Below are 15,938 nucleotides of genomic sequence, written 5' to 3' on the forward strand. Positions count from 1 at the left end.
CGGTACTTGCAGAGGCCCCGCAAGAGCCAGGGCTCCCAGGCTCTCCCAGGCGCGGGGCCTGGTGGGCAGAAGGGGGCATCACGGCCTGTTTCTGCGCAGCACGTGTTACCACTGGGCGTCTGAGAGAAAAGGCCCGGTGCCACCTGTCGGGGTGGCAGGGACTCCCTCCTCCTCCAGAACGTTTCTGCTTTGGCGTCCAGAGGGGCAAGCAGGGATGGGACAGAAACGCAGTGTACGGAGGGTCAGGGACATGCGCAGACCACTGCGGCAGCGAGAACTGATCGTGACCATGAGGAGTCACTCCCCTGAAACTCACAGACCTTTAGCTGCCGTGTGTTAAAGGTCTCGAGAGTCTGAACAAAAACGGACGTGCACCGGGCAGGGTCCATGCCGCGGGCAGGAGGGGGGTTCGAGGTCTGCACAGAAGGGCACTGAAACAGGCAGAGGGGAGGGACAGGGATGTCATCCTGGGGGAAGCGGGCTGGTATGTAAGGTCCCTCCTTTGGGGACACATAGTGCATGGTGCTGACAGGGTCCCTGACAGAGCAGGAGGCCCCCCTCCAGAGGGGCCAACGCTACAGTTAAGTCAGGTCTTGGTTTGGTGACACAGGCTCAGCATAGGACTTCAGTGGGGCTGCTGCTGTGCTTTTTAACACAACAGAAAGGGTAAAGCGTGAAAAAATAAAGCCCCCCACCCCAAGAAACACAATGACCAAAGCTCCAGAGCACAAGGGAACAAGGACATCCAGCCAAGAGTGCCGGGCCTCTGGCCAGCGAAGACCCAGGCACCTGAGGACCACCCAGCCCTTCTCACCTGGGTGAAAACAGGGTGCAAGGCGATGCTCCCAGGGCAGAGCGGCCTTCGGGACCCCTCACAGCACAAAGTCCTGACAGGGGGCGCATGCAAAGCTGGAGGAATGGGTGTGTGGCCCACCCCACAGACGTGCGCCACGTGTCCCGGCAGGAGGCTCTGGGCAGCCCCGCTCTGTCCCTCCAACTAGACTGTCCACAAGCCGCCTGGGACACAACCAGCTCCCAAATGCGACAGAAAGGAGCTGGGCCAGGGCTGACTCTGAGAAAGGTACACGCCTAAAGCAGACGGATTGATGAGGAAGGAGCTGGGAGAGCACTCAGCTCGTCTCTCCCGGTGAGAGCCACTCACACGTTGGTGCAGGGCAGAGACGTCAGAGGCCGTGCTGAGCAAACGGTAACCCATCAAGCTGCAGTCAGCCCCTTACCTCCACAGCCGGAGATACATTAAAGGAAGAATTCACCAAAATAAAAATAAAATCATGTTCTCCATTCTGGGAACATGAGAAAGGTTTGCTGAAGTGCTTCAACTGATCAATGGGCTGAAAAGAAATAACTCAGCCCCGGCTGGTGTGGCTCAGTGGGCTGAGCGCCCGCCTGTGAACCAAAGGGTGACCGGTTCGATTCCCAGTCAGGGCACGTGCCTCAGTTGCGGCCAGGTTCCCCAGTGCAGGAAATGAGAGAGGCAACCACACACTGATGTTTCTCTCCCTCTTTCTCCTTCCCTTCCCCTCTCTCTAAAAATAAACAAATGAAATCTCTAGAAGAAATCTCTAAAGAATAAAAAAGCAGAGAAGTCGGTGTGGCAGAGACGGGCTAGAGAAAACCCACGTGCCCGAGGCGGGTCCTGAGAGAAGCCGCTGAAACCGGCCGCCCTCCAGCCAGATGAACGAGGGGAAGAGGAGAAACAAATGCCACTGTCAGAACCGACAGGGGGCGCCAGATCAGATCCCACAGCCACCGAAATAAGGAAATAGCAGGAAGGCTCTCCTGCCGACAGACAGATGAGACCCGGTGGGGGAAGACAGGCTCCTGTGATGGCCCTGCAGAGCGCCCCCTGCAGGACACTGCTGGCCGAGCGGCCTGCACCAACCCAAGAGACTGCAGTGAGATGCAGGGCGCTTCCCCCAGAAAACGCCAGACTGGCGCCTCACCGGCCAGTCGCCAGTCCCCAGACTGTCCTGAAGACAGAACAAGAGGTGATACTTTTCAACTCACTGTGAGGCCACCAGTGTTACCTTGGTACCCAAATCAGAAAAGGACAGTTCAGGAAACTGCGGGCTGACACACTTCAACAACACAGACGCAAAGATCAGGCACAGCACCACGCCAGAGGCAACTGTGCCGTGGTAAGGGGGGCTTATTCCAATCGTGCAATGGACTATCTCAATAGACGGAGAAGGAAAAGGAAGGAAAAGCCACCCGACACCTCGGAGGGCATGAGAGGCACAGACTCCCACACCCACTCTGCCTAAACTCTCAGCAAGCTAGGACTCCAGCTGCTCCCCCCGACGGGGCCGCAGACACTGCCCCCCAGGAACAGACACCTTGGTTTCCACAGTTCCCCAGGCCCAGCCATGCAGCGGGGCAAGGGAAGGCAAAGCAGAGCAAATTCCCCGGGGGAAAAAGGCCTCTCCGCAAGCACGGGGAGGGGCGCGTGTGGGAAATCCTCTGCGACCTGTGAAAAGCTCCCAGAAACATTATGCTCAGCAAGCACAGAGAACACAAGATTCCCACAGAAAAATCAACTGCTACAAGCAGCCAGAAATTTAAGTTAGAATTACTATTCACAGAGTCATCAAAAATGTCTTCAGGAGTCAGGACAAACTGGACAACACATACGCAAACCCATACAGCGAAGGGTACAAAACATCACTGAAGAAATGGGGAAAGGCCTCGGCGACGGAGAAGGCACTTTGGGGCTAGAAGACTCCATGTTAGATGTCAGTTCTCCCTGAATCTCTAGGACTCAGAGATTCCACGCAGCCCCAGCCTAACCTCGACAGACAGGCCGCCCTCGGAAGGCACAAGCTGTTCCCGGCCCACCCAGGATGCCGAGCCTGGAGCAAACCGCCCCGGGGAGGCCTCAGCTCCCTGATCCCAGACAGACAGCGAGCCCCGGGGCAGGCAGACCCCCAGGTGCAGGGCCGCGGGCGTCCAGAGAGCTTTGAGGGAGGGAGACCAGCAGTGCCAGGAGGGAGTGGCCATGCCCCCAGTTAGTGTCTTTCCACCGCTGCGGCATTTGCGAAAATTAACTCAAAACAGGTCACAGCCCTAAATGTAAAACTTAAAGCTGCAGAATTTTAGGAGAAAACACAGAAGACAACCTCAGTGATATTGCATGAGGTGGGTTTCTTAAGCACATCACCAAAAGTGTGACTCAAAAAGAAAAAGCTGCTAAACTGAACTTAAGAACCTCTGCTCTTCAAAACAGAGTATCACGAGCACCAGAATCACTCGTCACAATCTGAGGAAGTACCTGCGAGAAGTACGCCTGACGAAGGACGAGCCTGAGGACACGGGCTCTGCAAGCCCCATAAGCAACGGAACACGAACCCCAGCTCCACAGACGCTTCCCGTGAGTGCACCACCTGAGTGCACAGACCCCCCACCCCCCACGGCATGCCCTTCCTTACGGCTGCTGTCGCCGCCCAGGGCCCCGGCGGAGGAGGCCCTGCAGGAGGAGTGCCCAAGGCCTCACCGATTGTACGTGAACTCCACGTCCATGGGCTCAAAGTTGTACGCTTGCTCAAACTCTGGGTTCAGCTTAAGAGTCACATCCTCTTCGTGAATCTGAAGGACAAGCAAACAGCTTGATTTCTGTCCCTCGCACTCGAGGTTCCCTGGGACGACGGGCTTCTGTGTCTGTGGCATGTGGTGACACACTTGTCCCACAGACCTGAGTGGCAGTTTGGTGTAAGAACAGAGGAGGAAGTCACCTACCCCACACCCACAGGCCCCTTGCCAGGCTGTTCCAGGTTGCCCCTCCCACCCACCAGGGGCTGGCTCTGTTCCAGGACCCTCCAGCTACAGGGAGATGCTGGAGGCAGAGGTTCCGGACCAGCAGGGAGGACAGGCATTTGTGAGGTGGTGCGCAGGGGAGGGGGAGGCCCAGGCTCCAGGCTGGGGGCGCTGGGTGGCAGGGTCAGGGCTGCAGGGCTGGGACCACCCCTGGCAGTAGCCCCAGTCTCCTCAGGAGCCGAGAGGCCCTTCGGTGGGGTGGGGGTGGGGGGCTCAGCACAGACCTAGGCTCCTCAGCCTGAGATGAGACCAGACAGCTGACATGTGGGAGCGCATCCCCCGAGTGAGGGGGGCCCAGCGGGCCGCTGACTCTGGCCCCAAGGACCTCACACACAGGTACTGCCACGCACAAAAACGCACAAAACGGGCATGGAGTTAGAAACACCGAAAGGCGTAAGTGAGTGCGCCTGCAGTCCCACGCGACGAGACAGGGCAGCTCCACCAACGCAGACGACCCTTCGGAAACGGCCACTCTTTTGGGGTGAACCGAGCAGGGAAGGGAGGTGCCACGTCCCTCCCCAGACTCTCGGAGACGCACCCTCACCCCAACCCTGGGGCCTGACCCACATGCCCGCGCCCCCTGGACCCTCTGAAATGACCTCACTTGCACCTGCCCGTCTCCTCACCCAGCACGGGTCTCCAGCGGGGAACTGCCGCGGCCCAGTGCACCTGCCGCCTTCCCCACACTGGGCAACCCACCTGCTGTGTCTGAGGGAGAGAAAGTACATGCTGAGCTGAGCTGGTGACTGTGGCGCGTGCACAAACGCAGAATGCAGTAAGGTGGGGGGGGGGCAGGAGTGAGGTGCCGCGAAGTCTCTCCCAAGAGCCCGACTCTGACCCCGGCAGCCCAGCCCCATCAGGCAGGCCTGGCTGTTCTCAGCTCTTCCTGGGGGGAAGGGGTGGGGCCGTGGACTCATCCTGCCCGCCACCAATCCCCTTGCCCTGCCCAGGGTGGGGACACTGGGACCCACCGAAGGGCCCAGAGCCCCTGGCGCACCGATGGCCTCCCTCATGGTGGTGTCAGAGCTGGCCGTCTGCTTGGTATGTCTGCTCTGAGGCCCCTCTGTGGGGACAGACTCAGGGCACCCGAACCCTCCCCAGTGCCGACATCCTGCTTCCGTGCAGCCTGTGTGCTGCCCGGTCGGAACGGCAGGGTCTCTGCGGATGTCACGTCGGCCTCTCACCTTGTGTTTCCTTCGACTGGCACTTCACCCCCACATTTCCCCCCATGCCGTCCAGGAAGACCCCCCACCGTCGGGAAGCCCCCATCCCGCAGCCCCTCACCTTCACCACGTAGCCCACGTACTCGACAACGTGGCCGTGGTGCTCCTGTGTTTTCAAAACCAGCTTGTCACCTGGTGGGAAACACACAGCGGGTGTGAGCCACAGCAGCACAGCGTGGGGCCAGCCACTTAAAAATGACGCCTGAGTGACGGGACAGATGCTGGGTAACAGCCCGAGTTTTAAGTGACATGCTAGCCCGAATCGGGAAAAGGAGCTAATGCCCCAGTGCTGCGCAGTGAACCCCCCGGCAGCCCCACCCACCTGCGTACAGGGAGGGCCGGCTCTCGGCCAGGCCCGGGACCTCCAGCACCAGCAGGTCCCCACTCCTCTTCAGGGTGACTCCGCTCATGTTATACTCTTTCAGCTCTATTTCCGCGTGAATCTCCTCGAGCCACAGCAGAGTCGAAAACTTCTCCTTGTAGTTCGTCATGTTCAGGCGCTGCAAGGCAAGCCGCAGTCAGTGGCAGCCGAGGTCCCGGCAGACAGCTGTCCTTGGGCTGGGACCCACGGCCACCTGGAGCTGGCAGACCCTGTGACAGGGAAAGAGCCCAGGAACTGTGTGGCCTGGGTGGTGAGGAGGTAGCGCTGGGGGCCCGAGGTGGCCAAGGGGCAGAGCGCTCAGTGCAGAGGGGGCTGCCCACCAGTGCTGGGGGTGTGAGAGCGCCCTCATCAGGCCTTGAGGGCTCCTGGGCCTGGGTAGGTGCTGCCTGCACTGCCCTGCTCTGCGCGGGGGCAACAGGCAGGAGGAGTGTCCTGCATGTCACAGGGTATTAGCACATCCCTGGCCTCCACCCACCAGATGCTACTAGCACCCCAGTAGTTGTGACACCCCAAGTGTCTCCTGGGGCACACTGTCATCTGTGGAGAACACTGGGTTCCAGGGGACAGTTCCCAGAGGTCACGCAGGGTACAGCCTGAGCTCTGAGCGTGTCATCAAGGGCCTGGGCAGAGCGGCGCCCCGAGTGCCCCTCAGCCCCCACCTGACAGAGCTGGAGAGCGTAGAAGTGCCCCACTGTCCCCAAGGAGCTCAACCATGTCCCAGAAACGAGCTTGGCGAGGCCACCTCCAGCATGCCTGGCAGCCACACAAAGCCCCCGGCACGGAAGGTGGCGGAGCTGAGCTCAAGACGGAGGACACCCAGCACCAGAAACAGCCTGCGACCCACTAAGGAGACAGGATCTAAAGCCGCCATCGTAACCATGTCATCTGTGTTCAAGAAGCTGAGGAAAGACCGGAAACATTAAAGACCCAAACGGGAGTTGTGGAGAGAAAACACCACCTGACGTAAAAAGTACAGGGGACAGGATGACATGCTGCAAAAGGAAAAATTAGCAAACTTGGCCCTGGCTGGTGTGGCTCAGTGGACTGAGCACCAGTCTGAGAACCAAAGGGTCGCCAGTTTGATTCCCAGTCAGAGCACAGGCCTGGGTTGTGGGCCAGGTCCCCAGTAGAAGGCACACGAGAGGCAACCACACATTGATGTTTCTCTCCCTCTAAAAATAAATAAATAATAAAATTATGACAACTCTTTAAAAAAAGGAAAAAAGAAACATTAGCAAACTAGAAGGCACAGCAGTAGAAACTGTTCAAATGCAAGACAGATGGGAAAGAGCAGAGAAACACGAGCAGAAATGGGGGCAGGACAGGAGTATTTGAAGCCACACCTGCCAAAAATCTCCAAGTCTGAAAACAATCAGTCCACGTAGCCAAAGAAGCTCTAAGAAGCCCAAGACGTGTGAGGAAAACACCACCAAGGCACGCTGTAAGCTGAATTTCTTCACTGGTGATGAAGAGACCATCTTAAAAGCAGCAGGAAAAGCCTCCGCTGTGTGCAGAGAGCAAAGGCAGGAAGCAGGACAGGCGTGTCCTCGGAACACGGCGCAGCAGGTGCCCAGCGCCCTCACACCCTTCCAGGCACAGAAGTCCGCGGGCCCCCGGGAGGTGGCCCCCCGTCCCTCAGCAAGAGCGCCCACGGAGGCCAGGTGACTTCTGGGACACCTTAGGAGGCAGCTGACCGTCACAGCAGCAGCAGTAAGACGCGCCGCAGAGTCTGAAACACACGCATGAGCCAGACTCCCCACACCGTCGGCAAAGGGTGGGGATGCGGGAGGTGCCCCGAGACCCTGGCTTCCTGCAGCTGGTGCTGCAGACCCGGGCCATGCGCGCGGGCCTAGGTCGCCGTGGAAGTGCATGACACACTCAGTTCCTCATTGACCCGGCCACACCACGCGCTCAGCGGCCCAGGTCTCCAGCACAGGGCCCGAGGCAACTGTGCACACTACAAAAGGTGGCATGCCGGCCGAGAAAGGAGGTCACTGCCACCACGCACACACACACGAAAAGCGAAAGAGAGAAAAAGGAAACAAATGAAACCAAACAGCAAGACGGGGCCTCCCAACCAAACCCCATCAGCAGCGTACAGAACACTGCGTCGCCGCCTGGACCGGACCCTCGGAAGCAGAGCTTGTCGGGTGGGACTCCCAGTGCCGGCGGCCAGTGGGCACCAGGCGGAGGTCTGAACCGAGATGGTCGTCCGACGCTGTCAGAAACTCGAGTGTGGTGGCCGGTCAGCACTTCACATCAGGCCTCGTTCCTACCTCAGCAAGCAGCGGCTGAAAAGTCAGGATGTCAATTTTCTGCTCCACACATTTCTTCAGCCGGTCAGGTATTGGGTACTGGGGGAGGAAACTTGGAAGCTGGCGTCTCAGGTTCCTGAAAAGAGAGATTCACAGTTGGAAGCGGTTCTGAATCACCTGGGCACCTGGTGTAAGACATATTATTTTCCACCCTTGCCTACTGAGAGAGGCCCAAGGCCATCGGTCCCCACCAGGTGTCAGCAGGGCACTCATCGTTACTCTGCCCACCTCCCACCAGGCCTCTCCAGGGGGGCCTGCCTGCAAGAGCGGACGGACGGGCCTGATGCACGAGACGCCCTGGGGCCCGTGGGTCTCTCACAGCTGTCCACACTCCCCAGGACCTGAGCCTGCCTGCGGCGCCAGCTGAGGTCGGGGCTGTGGGGGACATGCTGCTGCCAGCTGCTCTGCACTGGGGGGCCGTCCTGCTCTCAGCTTGTCACTTCTCTCGGGAGGCATGTGTCCCTGGGCTCCACCCTGCCCGGGAGGGGCGCCGGCAGCAAGCGCATCGCTGTGGCCAATCCGAGAGGGCACCATGAGGGCAGAGAGGGAAGCCGGGAGATGTCCCGGCGCCAAGCGGCGCAGGGCCGCTGCCACTGTGCAGGTGCGCCTGGCACTGAGCGAGGACGGTGCTGGCACGGCCACTTTAACCCTGCTCACTCACGCCTGAGTGGGCTCGGCCAGTGCCTCCTCCCCTGCTCTTCAAGGGCTGCCGCACGCAAGGGGTCCTCCCACTCAGCATCTCAGCAGGGAGGCCCCAGGGGACCCAGAGCCAGCAGCACCTGCTGAGAAGTGGGGACACCTTCCCCCCTCCAGTTTGCAGCAAGGCCGGAGCGATCCACATGAGAAGCGTATGTGGGAAGCAGGGACAGTCAGCAAGTGACAGAAAAGTAGCAATTACAGATAGGAACAGAGAAGGGGAGAGATCACCCCGATGACACGTGCCGGTCCGTGGCCCCAATGGTCCCTTTGCCCCTCGGCCTCAAAGAGCTGAGTGAAAAGACCCAGGCCACTTACAGCCCAAGTGGCCGCAAACCCAGCAAGTGTCCTTGGTGGGAACAGTGTGACCACATGGCTGGACATGTGGGGCTGCCGACTGCAAGGGGGGGCGCAGATGTAGATACTGGGGGGCCAGCCAGGACAGAAGCTGGGTCACTAATCTGAGGACAAAAGTGTCCTGTCTCAGGGACACTATGAACTGCACAGCGATGGCTGTAATGTTCCAGTGCAAGTGATGGACCAGGGATAGAACACCTGTGCTGGTCAGCCCGTCCTCTGGCCAGGCCAGGCTGCTGTGGGCGGCCTGGTCCACCGACCACAGCCCGGGGCTCTGGGAGCTCCTGGGATGGAGATGCGGTCACGGGGACTCCCCCGCAAGCCACGCAGACTCCTCACCCTGCAGTCTGAGCTCCACCCCCAGGGCACAGCCCGTCAGTGGCCAACGCCCCTCACTGCTGGGGACTCCGTGCCAGCAGGTGCACAGACCTTGTGAGCACGTGGGGGCGGGCCTGTTCCTCTCCAAACGTGACCAAGGCTCAGAGAGGTCAGGAGACTGGCCCAGGTCACACAGCTCCCTAGTGCAAGGGCTCAGACGACGGCCACGCCCCGAAGGCGGGCAGACTCTTGGCTCTCTGCCTGCAGACTTCCCTCCAGCCAGCCCGTCCGTAAAGCCCGGGACAGCCCAGCATGAATTGCTAGTGGGCAGCCTGCGACCAGGGACTCAGGGCCCTCCAATCCTGCACAAGGAGGCGGCCGCGTGCCCCATGGGTTTGGGGTGGTCCCTGAGCTGCCCATCAGTGACCGCAGTTGAGGGTGAGTGTCCACACTGCACAGGGCTGGCCAGGAAATACTGTCGCGTCCACACACACCAGGTTTTTTGGCACAAAGCTTTTCACCCATCCTTGAGGCGACACCAGTTAAACCCTGTGGCGCCTTGTCCCCCAGCCCCGTGGCACTAAAAGACAGTGATGTTGCTCTCGGTTTCCTTCTCCAAAGATGCCATATTCTCCAACAGGCTTCAGGAAGCCGAACAGCTCTGCTGCCTCAAACACAAGTGACACTTGGGGGCTGTGACAGCCTGCAAAGGCCATGGCAGCCACGTTTGCTGGCCCCTCACTGACCGATGCCTTGGGGAGCTGTGGGGGGCACAGGCTGTTTTGGGGACTGGGCTGTCGGAAACATCAGAGATAGCAGAAGTGAGGGAAAGGGTCACCGTCTGGGAGGGCCACCCGGAGGCCAGCAAGGTGAAGGGGCAGGCAGGCCATCGCCAGCCCACCTCCCCATCCGCACACGTACAGTGGGCTGTGCCCCAGGCCCCTTGGACACGGCTTCGTGCAAACATACCAACCCCAAGTGCAAGGGTGGAAAGGGCCCCCCACGCACACACGCCGCCTCCCCCCAACCAGCTCTCACACAGCGTCGCACAGGCCTGGCCATGCTGCTGTCTTCCCCGTCATGGTACCTTTTCTGCGTGGTCACGACAATGGTGGACTTTGTGGGTGCAGGCGCCTGGGGACTTCGGGACTTCTTCCACAGGAACGGCTCGCGCGTGGCAATCAGGGTCTCCTCTGCGCTCACCACGCTCACCTCCAGGAAGCGCCCGATCAGGAAGCTGGAGAAGCACAGCAGGAGGAGCTCCCTGCAGCGGCCGGCGGCCCTGGAAACCAAGCAGGCCCGTCTGCACCGTCAGCAGGGACCCACTGTGCACACTGTGCGCGTGGGCAGTTGGGCCTCTTGGTCAACAGAGCAAAGGGCACAGGGCGTTTTTCTGTGTTGGGGGTCAAACCCCCGAACAGCCGTGTTGGGGACACACAGACCCACGGCAGAAGGATGCGCACGTCCGGGGCTCCCGTGTCCGTCAGAGCGGCCCGCCACGACCTGAGACGCCGACTGCCACTCTGCTTCCTGCCCAATCTCCTGCTATGGGCTTCATGGACACCCTGTGTCCCCGAGTGCCGGCCCCAGTCACACACTGTCCCAGTGTCTCAGAGGTCACAGACGGGCCTCCTCACATGCCACTGGCTGGAGGAGCTGTAAGCGTCACTGTGGTTGGATGCCGCTGGGCTCTATCAAGGCAGGGACTCGTAAATCGAGTTTTAAAGAGATTTACAATTAATTAGCAGACGCAGGCAGAGGCCTAGAGTCCAAGTGTCCTGCTGACGGGTGACCAGCAGGCCGTGGTGGGAGCTTGGACACGGGTGAGGAGGAAGAGGGAGCAGGGGCCTGGCTCCGTAGGGCTGAGGGTGGCCGGCCTGTTCTGTCACTCACAAGTCAGAGGAGGGGTGGGGGCCACTGTCAAGCTCAGGGGCAGGGGTAGTGCCTCACACGGTTGAACTCACGCCAGCCACCGTCTCCACTTGTCCCATCAAAAGAGCTACACACATTGTTTGTAACATCAGACCTGGAAGGGCCCCACACAGGACCCACCAGGTCAGCGTGTCAGCGTCCCCAATGCAGACCCGCTGCAGACCCTGCTGCCACGTACTTGGCCTCGCAAATGACCACAACCAGGGCTTTTCCCCCGGGAGGGATGAGCCCGCTGGGTGCAGGCTTGGCTGCTTGCTCCCGTGAGGCGCTCTGTCCTTTTCCCCCATTTTCTGCTTCACAGGTGCCGCCCCCTGGAAGGCGAGATCAGACCTGCGGTGAGTTGTTTCTGAGGGGGGTGGCACGCCAGAGATGCACGCGCCCACACCCAGCCCCGCCCGGCCCAGCGCCAGACAGAAGACAGCAGCGAGCTGACAGCAGGCAGCTCTCCCCAGTTTAGAGCTGTCTGCAGGGAGCAGCGTGTCTGACACGCCTCCGTCCGTCCCCAAAACGCCAGAGAAGTCCAGAACTGGACAGCCCATGGCATCAAAGGAGCCCAGCCACCCGCCCCCAGCCCCGTCTACCTGGGGGGACAGCGCTGCTGTGGCCCACGCCGCTCTCCGGCACCTGACAGGCTTGGGTGTCTCGGACACCGTCTGCAGGGCGGACACTGCCCTCCACCTTCCCAGGGTCGGCTCCAGGAGGTGCAGGCAGGCAGCGCTGGGTCCTCCATAGCATGTGGAACCGGAACTGTTTGGCTCTGTCCCATCCAGCCAGTTTGCAGCTGACCAAGTGCTGAGGAACGTCTCCCTTGTTCCTGCAGAGAGGGGACTGTGCTCGAGCGGCGCGGCCTCGGACACACACACGCTCAGCTGCTGTAGAACGCGGCTTCCCGGTGACTGGGCAAGTCTGCTGCGAACACCCTCTGGAGCCCAGGCACCAGGGAAGTACTAGGGTGAATGTTTCCAAAGACCAAAAAGCAACCGAGCCGAGCACACCGGGTCCCGCAGCGCGGCTCAGAGCCCGGCCAGCAGCCATGATGCAGCCCCGGACTCACTCCACGCAGAGCACCATGCTCTTGCTGCCTCCCTCCTCCACAGTTCCGAAGTCGGTCATCCTCGTCACTTCGACGTTGCCTTTGTCTTCCAGTAACAGGGCCTCGCAGACCGAGTCGGGAGCCTCGGCCTCAGCAGCCCTGGCAGCGTCTCTGCAGAGAGGCCCAGGTGGGGTCACGGCCGCTGAGCAGGCTGCCTCCTGCGGCACCGCCACCCTCCCACCAGCCTCCCCGCCCCGAGCCGGGACGCCAGGTGCAGGGTGAGCTGCTGGGAGAGGGGCAGCGTCCACCCCCCGAGGGTCTGCAGGCGGGAGCCCGCTCCTCCAGCGCCGTGGGTCTGTGCGGAGGACGTCTCTCATCCCGAAGACGGAGACGGCAATCCAGTCGACTCCACAGAGGGGCCCCAACACCGTGGTGACACCAGAGAGAGAGCACGGCCCTCTCTGTGCCAGGCCCACTTCTGTGGCCAGGACGGGGGCACACAGGTGGCCCTCACTGGCCCCACGCCATCAGATAGGCAGCCGTCCAGTTCCCTGGACTCAGCAAGTCCCTTCCTCCACTCAGCCCCAAGCCCCCGCTGGTGGATGGTGGGGACACCGGAATCGGGGGGCTGGAGCCAGCCCCCAGCCCGGCGCAGACTGCGGCGGCCTCCCCTTGCCTGGCGAGGTCGTCTGTTTGAGGCAGACGAGGGAGCAGCCCCGGGCCAGGCCTGGGGTGAGTCGCTGGCCCAGCAATGACCAGCACCTGCTCTGGAGGGCTGCCCTGACTCACCCTGCTGCCCAGAGCCATGGAGGTGGCTGCCCTGGAGGGACAGGCCACAGCCAGGAGCCAGCTGGCCCTGCCCACCCAAAGCATGCAGCAGGCGCTGCTGCACCCAGTGGGCCCTGCGCCTCTGAGAGCTAAGTCAGCAAGTCACCGAGGGGCAGGAGGTCAGGGCTGGGAAAGACCAGAGCAGTCCAAGCAAGAGAGACCATGAGGCTGCTGCTGGACAGGATGAGCCAGGCGAGTCGGGCTGAGAGGCAGCCAGTCTGTGCCCCCAGGTTCTGGGGCTCGAGTACACGGCAGGAAACGAGCCTGCGTTTTCGAGGGGGTGAGATGACACATGAGTAACTGGCACCAGGCAGCCAGCTGCGGGGAGGCAGGTGGAGGAGGGGCAGCCCACAGCAGGCAGCCCACTGCTTTGCCAGCCCGTTGGGCAGGGGCAGAGGCCACCAGGGCACTGTAGGAAGGACACCGGCACCAGGAGTAAAGTGCCAACATGGTCAAGAACACGGTGGAAACCCACCACACAGGGAAACCGCCCAGGGCAGATGAAGGGCAGGGCAGGACCTCTGACTTGATCACCACAAACACCCACGGGAGACGCCTCCTTGCCACCAGCGCCCCACCAGCAGGAGGGGGCAGACGGCCGCCACTCAGCTCGACCAGGCAACTCTCACACCCAGACCGCAGGCCTCCATGCCCCTTCCTGCCCAGCCGGTGGCCAGTCCCCTTACCGTCTTGTCACCGGGGTCACGCACAGGGCCCTCCACAGGTAGCACGACTGGCTGCTCTCTACCACCACGGTGCTGACCACGTCATGTCTGCGTGGCACGTACCCCTCCGGAAGCTTCACGGAGTCCAGGGTGAAAAAGATGCTGTCATCAATCACCCCGTTTCTCCCCCAGAGGCTGGAAATGCAGACCTGCAGGCACAGAATCCAGACGGCCTCACTGACCAGCCGGGCTCCGCTGGGCCCAGAACAACCAACCAGTGACCGCGGCCTTCCCTCGTCTGGGCCCCTGCAAATGATGACGGGGAACCTCAGGGGAGTGGGACCCTGCTCCTGGAGCAGAAGCGATGTCCTGACAATGACATCAGTCATGGAGACCTTGGAGCCAGGGCCCCTCATGTGCCATGACCCTCACTGGGCTGCCAGCTGCCTCACTGTCCACAGTCAGGGCTTCTGCACGTGTGCCCCACGTAGGATGGAACCAGGACACCACGCCAGGGGGTCTTTGGTGGCCCCAGGGCGCCGAGGAGAGCAGGGGGAGTGAGGGCCAATGCCTACCCTGTCCACACGCTTGTACCGCAGTGGCTTCACCAGCAGAGCCTCGCTGTTCCACGTGCCCGGCCGGATCCAGTACGTGGCCTCCACCCAGTCTCCCTTGCACGGCTCAAAACCTCCGAGGCAGGACAGCAGCGTTACCAGGTCTGTCCCAACCGCAGTGTCCGGCCCCTCAGAAGGGCCTACGGTGCACAGGCCTCCCTGCTCTAGAGGAGACGTGCAGTGCTCCGCTGGCAGGGATGCATGTGTCACCTGCATCTCCTCTAGACCCATCCAACTTCATGGCCTCCTCCCCGCAGCCCAACTCTGCCTGCCTCACAGGTCCACAGCCAGGCAGCCATGCAGCAGGTGGACACGGTCTCAGAGCCCATTAGATTCAGACACTCCCCGAAATCTGTACTTTTATTACAAACCCCCAAGTATCGTCAGCAGAGCAACGAATGTGCTCAGTGGCAGACCTGCCACCGCCTTCCACTGCCTGGAGGTGCGGGCACACAAGGGTGGGCAGTTTCATGAGCCCAGGCACCCTGTCTTTGCAGGTCTGCCCAGACGGCGTGAGTGCCCCTCCCACCTTGGGGACACGGGGTGCTGGGGATGCAGGGAGGTGAGGGCTGGCAGCTACGCCCATGCAGCTCAGGCTGGGAGATCACTGTGCCTCGCAGCCCCGGGGCACGCCAGGTGGCTGTCCCTGGGGCTTGTGCCTCGGCCTGCAGGGTGCTACATGCCACCAGGCCCCACTGGCAGGCTGCATGGTGGGGCTGGGAAGATCAGCGACGTGCAATGCCGTCACAGGCGATGGCTCCCCCTCCAGAAGACGGGGGAGCGCAGGGTGAGTGGGGTGGCTGCCAAGCTGGGTGTTCAGCTCAGCAGCTGCGGCCTTGGGTGACTTTGCAGTGTATGCGTCTGCCAGAAACACGCCCCCAAACCAGGGGGCGTGACCGGGCACTGAGTTGTTTCTCCGGGAAGCTGGTGGTGAGCATGCACAAGCCAGACCCCTGCAACAGGGACTATCCCTCCTGGGACCACGAGGCAGGGCTGGCGGGCGTGGGGCACCAGAGACCGGCCACCCCAGGTGAGCTGTGCAGCAGCAGGACTACGCCCAGGACATCGCGTGACGCACGAGATGGGCTCCGCACGGCACGTTTACCCATCGTGGCTGCTGGCTCTCAACTCTTGCCTCCTGGGCCCACACACGTGGTGAAGTAGCGCGGCTCCCAAAGAGTGCGCCGCGTGGATCACCACCGGTGACAGGCTGCCAGGAGCACCGGAGACTACAGTATGTCAGCATGCACCACGGATGGGGGCTGAATAACCAACAGTAGGTGGTTTTAATGTGCCCAGGTATTATTTTCCCATTTCCTAGAAAGAATCAGTTGCAAACAGTGTCTGATCAGCACTACTTTAAAGGTCCATTCACGTGACGACGTCAGTTTACAAGTCCGTATACAGGTTTTGACAACGAACTTCATTTTAGTGAAGTCCGACGCTGGCCCTCCCTTCGGAGCTGGGCACCAGTTCGAGTGCAGCCTGCCCACCCTGCTTGGCTGTGGAAGAGAAAGGGGCCACCACCGGGGCCCAGGGCAGGGCCAACCCCACCTCCATCCCCCTCCTGCGCACCAGCTGGCTTGTACTGGGGGCTAATCCCAACCATGAGCCAGAGGTCAAGGCCAAGTGGTCCACACGGAGCAGGCCTGGAGTCGAGAGACTGCCCAGCAACACAGGGAAGAAACCCTGGACTACCTGTGGCTCTGGGCACTGGGGCCTCGCAGAAGGTCTCACGAAGGAC

The 15,938-nt window shown here is 61.3% G+C and overlaps 1 protein-coding gene across 1 annotated transcript in view; it reads right to left on the bottom strand.

Annotated features, from left to right (window-relative positions):
* MOV10L1 (Mov10 like RNA helicase 1) overlaps window positions 1–15,938 on the bottom strand; it is a 37,946-nt gene that overhangs the window by 13,064 nt on the left and 8,944 nt on the right. Inside the window, exons 4-13 of the mRNA XM_037049085.1 lie at window positions 14,156–14,268; window positions 13,602–13,789; window positions 12,109–12,258; window positions 11,636–11,868; window positions 11,233–11,365; window positions 10,210–10,404; window positions 7,713–7,827; window positions 5,377–5,554; window positions 5,116–5,186; window positions 3,512–3,603 (exon numbers count right to left, since the gene is read on the bottom strand). Coding sequence (XP_036904980.1) covers window positions 3,512–3,603; window positions 5,116–5,186; window positions 5,377–5,554; window positions 7,713–7,827; window positions 10,210–10,404; window positions 11,233–11,365; window positions 11,636–11,868; window positions 12,109–12,258; window positions 13,602–13,789; window positions 14,156–14,268 — 1,468 coding nt within the window. The remainder of the gene's footprint in view (window positions 1–3,511; window positions 3,604–5,115; window positions 5,187–5,376; window positions 5,555–7,712; window positions 7,828–10,209; window positions 10,405–11,232; window positions 11,366–11,635; window positions 11,869–12,108; window positions 12,259–13,601; window positions 13,790–14,155; window positions 14,269–15,938) is intronic.

Source organism: Sturnira hondurensis, unplaced genomic scaffold (assembly GCF_014824575.4).
Source record: "Sturnira hondurensis isolate 20B ecotype Veracruz unplaced genomic scaffold, ASM1482457v3 Scaffold0000780, whole genome shotgun sequence".
In the NCBI taxonomy this organism is placed as follows: domain Eukaryota; kingdom Metazoa; phylum Chordata; class Mammalia; order Chiroptera; family Phyllostomidae; genus Sturnira; species Sturnira hondurensis.